Below are 11,493 nucleotides of genomic sequence, written 5' to 3' on the forward strand. Positions count from 1 at the left end.
CACTCCAAGATGAATTCTGTTTCCATTAGCCGTCATTCTGTGCTTCAGCCTCTATGTCCACGGGTTTTCTGTTTGGAATACAGGATTATATTGTGTGTGGCCTTTGTGTCTGGCTTCTACACAGCATAGTTTATGGTTCCTCATGACGTCTTGTGCCTTGTCATTTGTGCAGTTAAGGACTGTTCTTTCTGTGCTGGGATATTATATATATTTATAGTTACAACAGTAACAAAGTAATATTTTGACTTGTAAAGAGCACTGTTTTTTATTGGGTTTTTAACATATTATGACCATCTTGTCTCCATAGTCTAGATTTTGAAGAATGTGCACACAAGTTGCTGAAAATGGAGTTTGCTGAGAGCCAAACAGTGAGTCAATGACTTTTTTTTTTTTTAATTAGGAAGAACATATTGGTTATTAAAATGTTTAAGGAAGTTGATAGGTTTTGTGAATTGAAGCAATAAGATGATAAATGTCCATGTAAATGTAAGTTTTTATAATTGTATCCTAAACCAAGACTTAGGACTGCTGGGGTTCTGTCACGGTGCTCTGGTAGAGTACAGGCTTGAAGGCATGCTAGAGTGTTAGTCTCTAAACACGGTACTCACATAATTCTGCATGGTTACCCAGGAGCAAAGTACGGTGGAGGAGGCCTCCATTTCTCAGTATTACCTGATCCCTGTCTTTATGTATGTGCTAAACAGTTCTTTTGATAGTAACTATAACAAGCACAGCATGTGCGTGTCCACTGCTCAAGTTGGACACACAAGAATTTGTATTGTTTCATTCATTCATTCACAAGAAAAGAAATTGATTATATACTTGTTTCAGACAAAGAGCAAAGTGTCACTAAGTACCTAAGGTCTTCTGTTAGCCTCATGGTTCTCATTGTCTCCTAATTGCTGTTGTTATTATCAAAGCCCTAATGCTCAGGACAATAAGCACCAACCTGAAGAAAACTTTTGTATTTTTTTCCTAGTTGTCATCATGTATGCTTTTTAGGTCTTTGGAACCTGAGCCCAGGCTTTGGTGGTGATGTTCCTCATCCCTTGCCTGACATGTAGTAGACCACACAGATGGAGTAGTAAATGGATGTGCTCCAGTAGGCTGCTTGGTTTCCAGTCTCTGGTCCTGAGCTGCGTCAGGACCAGATGATCGCCTGTGGGGTTGATGCACTGTGCCCACACCCACTGTTGTTTTCACAAGTAAAGTTTTATTGGAGTAAAGAATACTCATGCTCACTGATGGGTCATTGTTTCCCCTGTTGTTTCCATACCACAGCAGCAGAATGAATACCTTTGGCCAATACTACAGTGGCCCTGACCTGAAAAATATCTAGTGTATGGGCATTTACAGGGGGAAAAATCTTTGATTCATTACTGAAATGCCGTCATATAAAATTTTGCAAAACCAAATCATTTTCGAATTAAAAAGTTTTGCTTTCTTTTTAAAGTTTTTTTAAAGGAGTCTTAAACTAGTGACAGTTGTTATTTGTACTCTTGGCTACAGTTGATACGTCATCCCTAGAAGGAAAAAAATTAGTAAATTAACCTTTAAAATTAGAATTGACACTGAAATTCCTGTGTGACCATGCTACATTTGAGGAGTATAATTAAGTCATTACAAATTTTATTAGTGCTAATCCAAAGGGTAATTGTTCTAGAATTACCCTCAACATACTTTGACTGATATTTTGAAGTAACTTAATGAGTCTATTTCATATGCTAAAAGACTCCTAAAATTGCTCAAATATTTAATTGATATGTTAAAATATTTAATTAACACAAGCCATAGATAATAATGCTTATAATTGAACTTGGTGTAGGAGAAAGAATGTTTTGCTTTGTGAGTACTTCTGACAATCACCAGGGTCATCCATCTATTACTACATTTTGCTGAAAATAGGATAAACCTCCTATAATACACAATGCTAGTAGGAAAAACTGAAAGTTAATTTTATATTAAATATCAAATTAATCTAACAGCATAATTTAGAAAGGCTTCATTTTAAGTTTCCCGAAACATATGAAGTTTCGACAAAGTGTACCTTTCTAGAACTTAACACATTTATAGACATTCCCCTTAATTAGGTTAACTTGAGAGTGATTTTTCTTTTTTTCTTTTTTGTGTCTGAAAGCACTCCTGTGTTTTAAAGTGATAGCTCTGGCAGGGTGGCTTCATGGGAAACCATTTGTTTCTAGAGCAACAGTGTACAGTAGAGCTGTATTCCGTGAGGAAATACTCGTGCCGCCCTGTTCACGGCAGCCATAACTGGGCACATACAGCTTTTGATTATGTAAAATACGAGTACTGTGACTAAGGACCTCAGAGTATAATTTTAAATAATTTAAATAGCTGCTTGTGGCTGATGGTATCATAGTTAGACAGTGTAACTTCCTGTCCTGCATTTGCACTCTGGAGTCTCTGACAAATTACTTATATAGATATAAATGCTTATTTACCGAAATTATTTTTTGCTGTTAACAATTTTTACTTAGATCATGCCTCAGTTATTGACTGTGACAAAATTTCAAAATAGCTCATTGAACTTTTAAAAGTAAAAACTAACTGAAGGAATACACATTTAGTTTGCATAGACTGTTTTGTACTTAGAGAATGTAATGTATTCTAGTAAATATATTTGTAGAAATATAGACATTCTAATAAATGATTTATGGAAAAGGGTTCTTGTACAGTGGCCTCATTCTGTCTGTACTTGCTATGTTACCTGAGTCTTTTCCTCATGAAATTGCTGTCTGCTCCATTAGGATTATTTCACGAATTATTAAATTATACTTTTCAGTTAATTAGATGTCAGCCATTTGTGATAGTGGATTTTCTGATCAGCGATTTATTCATTAGTTCTAAAATTTTTCATGAAGAGGTTTTTTAAAGCATTTAAATAGCGGATCGGACAGTAAATTTCAGCAGTTACAGGATTGGGCTGTCCATCTTTAGAGGCCCCTTGTACATTGGTCTATACACAGAGCGCCCATCCCCCTGTAGGTAAGTCTGTGCATAGAACATTTATTTCAGGATTTAGGAAATTGAGTCATAAACCTGTTTTTCTCTGTTCTTTTATTTTTATTTTTGTACATTTTTCCCTCTATCAATTGAAAGGTCATTTAAGTTGAAAATGTTCATTTATGCTTGTATAAACACTCATTCTGCTTTTTGCATACTAACTATCTAAACATCAGTTTATGTTTAAATTGTTAGGCATTTGTGTTGGTGAAAATTAGAGAATTCCACGCAGAAGATTTTAAAGACAGAATATCCAGTCATGCCTTGACCTGCTTCATGCACTAGTTTGTTTAGAAATGATTCATACTCCATACTCGTGAATTATTTCATCAAATCCTCATAAATAGGTTTAGATGATACTAGCCAGACCAAAGGCTGTTTTTTTTAATGCTGAGTTTGACATTGAGTTTTTAAAAATAGGTTTTCAAAGTTTTCAAAATTTCTAAAAGTCTGGTTAGAAAATCCATTCAGTGTTGTGCCTGTAAGTTGGATATAGCATAGCTTCACTGTGATCTGAGTCATTAATGTAAGTTCTCTTTCCAAATAGAAAGAGCTCTGCAACATGATACTTGACTGCTGTGCCCAGCAAAGGACCTATGAAAAGTTCTTCGGCTTGTTAGCCGGGGTGAGTTACAGCCTTGCTAACCCTTACTCATGTCAGGGTATAATAGATAGCTCAAAGAATTCCTAACAATAATACAGTGAATTAATGATTGTGCTTTATGGCCTGCTTTACCCTTAACTAACAACATGAGTTTTCTGAGAGCACAGTGTTCCCTCGTTGAGATTACTCATGCCCTTCAGTTTCCTTTCCCACTTCATTTTGCAGCACATTAAATTTGCTGTATAAATATTGTGTAACAATTTCCCAGCAGAAAACAACTAAACTTATTCAAAAACTCAAAGCAGTTATTAAAATCAGGAACTTGTTTAGGCAGCATAGGGTAAGCATGATCTAAAAAAAAAAAAATTAAAGGTTCGTTTTTGTCATTTTAATTATGTGTATGTGTAGGAGAATGTGCACGTGAGTTCAGATATCTGCGGAGGCCAGAGGTGATGGATTTCTCTCTGGAGCTAGAGTTACAGGCTGTTCAGAGCTGCTTAATGCAGCTGATGGGAGCTTAACTTGGATCCTGTGCAAGACCACATGAAATACTAAGCATTGTTCATCTTTCTGGTCCCTAAATGTATCTATAAACCATTCACAAGGTAGATATATATAATGTAAAATGTGTGTTTAGGATCAACTAAATGTATAATTTCATTTTAGCATTTAAATCCAGATAGAGAGAACTTGTATCTGTAACTTCTTTCTGAACATCATTTAGCATAGAAAGATAGGGTAATAGATGTTTCTCGAAGTGTTTATAAACATTTAACCTAGTAAATTTAGGAATACTAAGTCCAGTTGTATTGACATTTAGTTTCTGCTGGGGTTGACTTTTAGTTTTTCTTGTCTGTAGCGGTTTTGCATGCTGAAAAAAGAATATATGGAATCATTTGAAGGCATATTCAAAGAACAGTATGATACCATCCATCGCTTAGAGACAAATAAATTGAGAAATGTTGCTAAGATGTTTGCTCACCTTTTATACACGGATTCACTTCCATGGAGTGTAAGTACTGGATCAGTGTTTGCTCTTCATTCCTAGCTCTGCTGTTTTCAAATATGTTCTCATATGTCGTGGCCATACTTGGTCTCTCAGTAAATGTGAATAAAATGAATTATGTAGTGCACTCTGACTGCGGCCGCTGTCCTTGAAACACACTCAGGTAGCATGGAGTCGGAGGGCTAAGTCAGATGATATGCACGTGTAAGGAGTATCATTGTGGATCACCACGCATGACAGCCCAAACCCATGCTGCTTTTCAGGAGTGATGACAAGCAATATTTTCAGGGGAAACAGGACATATTTTCATGTTTGACATCTGTATGCATTTGTCTCTACTCTCTACTCACATAAGAAAGGAGAGACGCATACCCCCTATTTTGTGGCACTTGTGCCTCAGAATTCCTGCTCATATTTCCTGAAAAAAGTAGCTTTTCCAAAGTTCCTCTTACTAAGACTCAGGAGAAAGGATTGTTCTAGGAGGTTGTGGAAAGTCAATATTTTTGTTTCAGCAACAGGAGGAGATCCTGTGATCATACTTAGAACAAAGAAATACATTCCTAATGGGGAAACATGCATCAAATTGAGCATTAAACCCATATTTATTACATGTTCATTTAAATGCTGTTATTTAGCTACCACTTGCATGCCCAGTCACAACCCTTGGTAGTGGGCAGTCAAAGGCTTTATGTGGTCCCTGCTTTCAGGAACGTTACAGTGTAAGAGGAAAGTTAGGTCTATGCCAGTCATATGTCATAAAAAGTCAAAGTTACTAGAAGAATTTTAATGGAGAGACATCACTTGCCAGAGGGAAGAGGATAATGTTGTAAAGTACCACGAGCTGACGGTGGGATGAGGCTCCACCCCTGGTCTTAGGAGTACAGGACAAGTTTGTACACAGCACTTAAGTACTAGGTGTATCCAGCTACATTCAACTGCACTTTCAAGCCAGCCCACAGCCAGTCATTACTCTTTACTTCATTTCTCCTGTTCTACACAAGAAGGCAAGTTTTAAACAGTTGGCTGAAAATGGGCTTTCAAGAACATGATACCCATAAAAGCTAGAGATTTTTTGTTTTTCTGTTTTGCTTTAAAGCCCACAAGTTAGTTTGTAAATGCTGTAATCTTAGTTTTCAGGATACGTCATCCATTGTTTTGTTTTGTTTTTACTTTTGTCTTGTGTAGACATGCTAAACAGAACCATAGTGGAATGTTATGGTGGCATGTTGCCTGGTCCCTTGTCTACATCACCCTCTGCTGAGGAGGGTTGTGAGCAGTCTGCTATGGTGCCGTGTGCTCAGGACAGCAGGGTATCTTCTCTGCTGTAAAAAGCACCTTCCTTTGGAAGGAAAGAAACCTACTTCTGTACCGTCTGAGCATTGGAAAGTAGAGAGAAGCAGTCTTACACTTTCCCAAGAAGTGACACATGTCAGCCTAAGGGAGGGGACATGGAGATGTTGCTTAAAGATGAAAGGCCTGGTCATTCTCAGAACTTAAACTGGTCGGCTACTTGGCCTAGTCTTTTAAAAAAAATTTTTTTATTCTCTCTTAATTTTCAGGTTCTTGAATGTATAAAGCTGAGTGAAGAGACCACTACATCATCTAGCAGAATTTTCGTCAAAATCTTTTTCCAGGAACTGTGTGAATACATGGGTCTTCCTAAGCTGAATGCGAGGTTAAAGGATGAGTAAGTTGACAATCACAGTTGGCGCTTAGTCTTCCTGTGGTTTGCCATGTTAGCAGATACGGTATGCTCTTCATGGGGACTTGGGGCAGCATCAGCGTGCTGCATGTTACAAGACATGAGACAACACGTGCCTTTCTGGGGTCTGTTCTAGGACTGTTAGGTAACTCCTCGTTCACACCTGTTTATTCAGAGTCCTCATTATCACTGGGATTGGATTCTAGTCTATTCTATAGTGCTAATGCCAGTGTTTCACTTTTGCCTTTCTTAAGTGTTGATCAAAGGCCTGCACTGATGAGACAGTCCTTCATATAATCTGTCTACATTATCAGGCTCATCTCCCTCCTCAGCTGCACTGGAGTCACATCAGTATCGAAAATTTGTAATGATTGATGTCTGTGTTTTCATGCACATTTACCACTGTGACTGGAGAAGCAGTGACCCTCATTAGATGTGTGTAACAAACACTTAATCAGTCTGCCTGTAATTTACCCTTTTCTGTGAAATATTTTTTGACTGATTCCTACTCTTCCCCGTGCTTTCACACAATTTAGATGTGCGTATATATGTATATGTAAAAAGAGCTAAGGCCTTTGAGTTTTTCTGTGCATGCCCACAAAATACACTTGTGTGCATATACCCATGTACATATGTATACATGCTATCTGTATACTCTGCGTGTGTCTTAGTGTGTATATAAAACATTTCTAAAGCTGTGTTGTGTAATTACAGAAATAAAGTTGAAGGGCCAATGCGCTGTCTCAGTGGGTAAAGGCGACCAAGGCTGAAATAAGCTGTCCTGACACCCACATGGTGGAGAAAGAACCAGCTCCCACATGTCTGTCCTCTTACCCGCACACACGCACACTCAACTGCAAAAAGCGAGCTTCAGTGAATTGCTCTTTGCTGCCTGCTGTGTTGGGTCGCCTCACATGACAGTGCATAGGCCGCTTTCTTGTATTTCGCTTAGTGATTCAGTATATAGGAAATCTGATAACTGGGTGTAGGAGTTTTTGTTTTTCCCTTTCTCCGTTTTCTTCATTCCTTTTCCCCAGAACTCTTCAGCCATTCTTTGAAGGACTGCTACCCCGAGACAACCCGCGGAACACCCGGTTTGCCATCAACTTCTTCACTTCCATCGGCCTCGGCGGCTTAACGTAAGAACCTTTGCAGAGCTTTGTCTTTTCCTGGCAGGGCTCTGGCCCAGGTGCCGGAAGGCATGGAGTAACATCGCCTCTCTGTTAGGGATGAGCTGCGGGAACATCTGAAGAACACGCCCAGGGTCACCGCAGCCCAGAAGCCAGAAGCTGAGCGAAGGAAGCCCTCCCTGAGCTCTTCGTCCTCAGAGTCGGCCTCTTCTGACTCAGATTCCGACAGCACTGAGAGCAGCTCCGAGTCCTCCAGCGAAGGGAGTGAGTCTTCCTCCGCCAGCAGTCAGAGCTCTGCCTCAGGTACCGCTCGCCCACACCTTGTCCTGCTTGTGTCAGCAAGGGAGGGCTCAGTTGCTGCTTCTTTATCTTCCCGTCTGTTTAAACATATTTGCTGTTAGAGATGGTCGTCTGTCCCGATGCAGTCTGCAGTGTTCTGTCTGTTGTAATAGCCTCCTCGCAGGCACAGCTAAATCTTTGGCAATTAACTGTGATTCCAGTGACGGCTGTGTTCTAGCGTACCGACGCCATGCTGAGTCTTCACAGCCAGGCATTCAGGCTTTACCGGAGGTAGTCAAGCTGTATTTGACCACTTGCCATCATCCACTCTTGTGAATTGGTGAATAAGCTCAGTCGGGCCTTTGCAGTCCGTAGCTCTCCACCAGCTCAAGAAGTACTGGTACTTTCGAACTCCTGCTCCTCTTGCGCTTGCCAGCCTCCTGTCTTCATAGCAGCTGCAGTTCTGCTCTGTACATTAGTGAGTCTTGCCTCTTTTGCCTTGTTGAGACAAGGTCTCCCAGCACAGCTGAAGCTAGTCTCCACCTCACTACACTGCCCGGGATGGCCTTGAGCTGCATTCCCACCCCCCAGCCTCCAAGGGCTGGGTTTTAGCTGTCATGCAGAAAACAGCATTTTACCCCGTGTTTGCCTGGCTTGTTTGCTGTTTTGTTTGGTTTTTGTTTGTTTCTTTGTTTTGAGAGGGGTTGGTTTTTTGTTTGTTTCGTTTTCTAAGTTTTTTATGCAGTCTAGATTGTCTGTTCATTCATTGTCTGACAGAGGCTAGTTTTGAACCTGGTCCTCTCTGCCTACACTCCCCAAGTGCTAGGTTTAGAGGCCTATGTGACAGTGCCTGTTTTAACTTTTTAATTGTTAATTATGGACTCCTTTATATCTACTGTTTCCTTCATTGTTACATTCACAAAATATTTCTCCATTTATAACTGATCCATCCACGTTGGTTGCCGTTCATACGTGTCTGATGTCCTATGTGCATCTTTTAATGAGTATGTATACGGTCTGCTCCTCACGTCATTGCACAGACTGGCTTTGAACCATAGTCCCCATCGTGTGTGTGTCTGTGTGTGTGTGTTGCTGCATAAAATGTACACACACATATAATACATTGCAGTATGTTTATATATAATGTGTATATTTCAAGCAAGCAGTTCACATGTAAGTCTGTGAGGTTGCCAGAGCCTTTTGTCTTTTGTTTTCCCCCAGCAGCAGCCCTGGAACAGCAGATGTGTCCAGGGTTGAGGTGTCAGTATGACATAGCTCACTTCTCTGTAATTCTGCCTTCCTTGAATGTGGAGCCATTTTGGTTCTTGGGTTTGTTTGTTTGTTTGTTTGTTTTTTAAGTAGTTCTTTATTTTTTTAAATAGAAGGTTTCATTTTGAGCTAACTTCATACTTACAAGAAGATTACAGGAGAGGGAATCCACATATGCTCCCTACCCAACTCCCCCCAGTGTTGGCTTCTCATATTAGCAATGTAATTATTGATGAATGTGAAAATTCACAGTGAACAGTACTATAAGCAGATCTCATCTGAATTTCATGAAGAGTAAAGCAGTAGATGAATGACTCAGAACACCAGGGTCCTTTTTCTTCTTTCAGGAACCTGTTTACATTTCAGTGGTCTATCAGGGCTCCCATACTCCTTTGACATTTTTGAAGCTTCTTATCACTTATATTGAAGTTCTTCAGTGTCTATATTCTCTAAAGAACAGGATAAAAGTTGATGTTATAGTTACTTTTGCTGAGAAGAGTCATCATGACCGTGGCAACTTATAGGAGAAAGAGTTCATTGGGGCTTACAGTGAGAGGTTGAGCCCATGACCGTCATGGCAGGGGGCATGGCAGCAGGCAGACATGATGGTGGAGCCATAGCTGAATGTGCAAACCTTATCATTAAAACTGAATTGCTCATGGTCTCTTTAGAAGTTTTTGTCAGAAGCCAAGTGTCCATAGCTCTCAGCCCGTAAATGTCATAACCCAGCTCTTACTTGTATGGCCAGCGACTGTGAGAGCACTGGAAAGCAGCACTGTTCACAGAGCGGGGCTTTTTGGTGGAAACACTCATTCTGTGGCATAAACACACCTCCCAGTAGGAAGTGGTTTGGGGGTGACCATGTTTCATGATTATGCACGGAAATGCCTTCATCAAAGCTTCATTGACGAGAAGCTCTGTTGGGTCAGAGTCTATAAGTGGCAGTATGCTGCTTCTAATTTGATGAATTGTTTTTCCTTTGCTATATGGAAAGCTCCTATGAGAAGTTGAGTTTGAAACTGTAGTTACTTAGTAATTAATAAGGACATATTTTAAAATTTAGTCATCTTTTAAAATAGTCTGTCTTTAGGCTTTTCAGTTTGGCTTCACATTCAGTTTACACAAATATTAGTGCCCTGTGGTATATTGGTAAATGTTATTGTTAAATTATTGTTAAATTAGATTAACATAAAAACTAATTAATTGTTTGCATGCAGCTCAAGGTGCAAGAAAAAAGAGACAAGGGAAGGCCAGAAACGAAGAAGTAGATAAATCAGCCAGGGGCCACCAGACACGTGACAAGAGGCGAGAAGGAGGCAGGGAGGAACAAAGGCACCAGGAAGGGCGGACTGAAAGAGCAAGGTCTGAAAGACACAGAGCTCAAAACTCACGAGATCCAGACTGGAGAGATTCCTCGGCCAAGTACATGGCGGACAGAAGCCAAGAAAATAGTCACAGTAGAGTTGGGAATGGCCGGCACCAAGATGGACACAGAGAGCCGGAGGACAAGCGTGGTGAGCCAAAGAAGAAGCGGCGGGAGAGGAGAGCCTCTTTTTCTGACAATGAGAAGCAAAGAACCCGAAACCAGGACAGTGAAAATGTTAGAAGAAAAGATCGCTCCAAGTCAAGGGAAAGGAGAAGACATTCAGGTCATAAAAGTGATGACGACAGGTATCAGAACGGTGCTGAGAGACGGGAAAAATCTAGCAGACACTCTGAACATTCTAGAGAATCAAAGAGAAACCAGGACCAGAGGAGAGAGAAGTCTCCAGCGAAGCAAAAATAGTTCTAACTACAACTGAACATGCCTTACACTCAGCTCCAACGTCTTTTTTACATTGGTGGATTTTATAGAGAACTCTTGTATAAAGTACCCGTTTGTAAATTTTAAAGGTGTTTCTTTTTGACATGTTTTATAATTAATACGTCTCAAGGTCCTTTGTGTAAAATCATAAAGAAAAGGGTCTCAACAGTGGGGTAAGTCTTATGTTTTGTGAATAAAAGGAACAAATGTTCATTGAGTCATTGATTTTTTTTTTTAATTTTTCTATATGTCTGCTATAAATTACCATAATTATTAGTGGCTTTTATTTATAACCAAAGGCCAAAATAAAGAAACCTTTTCCGTTTTTCACAGTGGGATTTCTGACAACCTACGTCTGTGGGTTTCTGTCGGGTGTTTGGGGGGAGCTGAATGTGTCACCCTCTTGAGAGATTTGCTTGTAGTGAGTGATCCTGCTTCAAGATGTGTGGCTCGCCCAGAACCATCTGCTGGGTAAGTTCACACGGAGTGTTGCTGTGGTTAGTGCTCTCTATCAGCTTAACATTCGGTCAAGGCCAGAAGGTGTATATTTAATTTTAATTTAGTTTAATAAATCATTTAAAAAGCATAATCATGAGGTACATAAATGACCTGTGAAGCAATTCCAGTTTCTTTTTATGTGAATTAGAAGGATTTTCTTCACTGTAACTTTTTCAG

At 39.8% G+C, this 11,493-nt stretch overlaps 1 protein-coding gene across 1 annotated transcript in view; it reads left to right on the forward strand.

Moving 5' to 3' along the window:
• Window positions 1-11,029, forward strand: part of Cwc22 (CWC22 spliceosome associated protein homolog) — a 48,679-nt gene extending 37,650 nt beyond the window's left edge. The window contains exons 14-20 of the mRNA XM_021647152.2: window positions 308-368; window positions 3,572-3,649; window positions 4,488-4,640; window positions 6,194-6,321; window positions 7,374-7,475; window positions 7,564-7,769; window positions 10,232-11,029. Coding sequence (XP_021502827.2) covers window positions 308-368; window positions 3,572-3,649; window positions 4,488-4,640; window positions 6,194-6,321; window positions 7,374-7,475; window positions 7,564-7,769; window positions 10,232-10,800 — 1,297 coding nt within the window. The 3' untranslated portion in view covers window positions 10,801-11,029. The remainder of the gene's footprint in view (window positions 1-307; window positions 369-3,571; window positions 3,650-4,487; window positions 4,641-6,193; window positions 6,322-7,373; window positions 7,476-7,563; window positions 7,770-10,231) is intronic.
• The last annotated feature ends 464 nt before the right edge of the window (window positions 11,030-11,493 follow it).

The sequence above is a fragment of the Meriones unguiculatus genome, chromosome 8 (genome assembly GCF_030254825.1).
Source record: "Meriones unguiculatus strain TT.TT164.6M chromosome 8, Bangor_MerUng_6.1, whole genome shotgun sequence".
NCBI lineage: Eukaryota > Metazoa > Chordata > Mammalia > Rodentia > Muridae > Meriones > Meriones unguiculatus.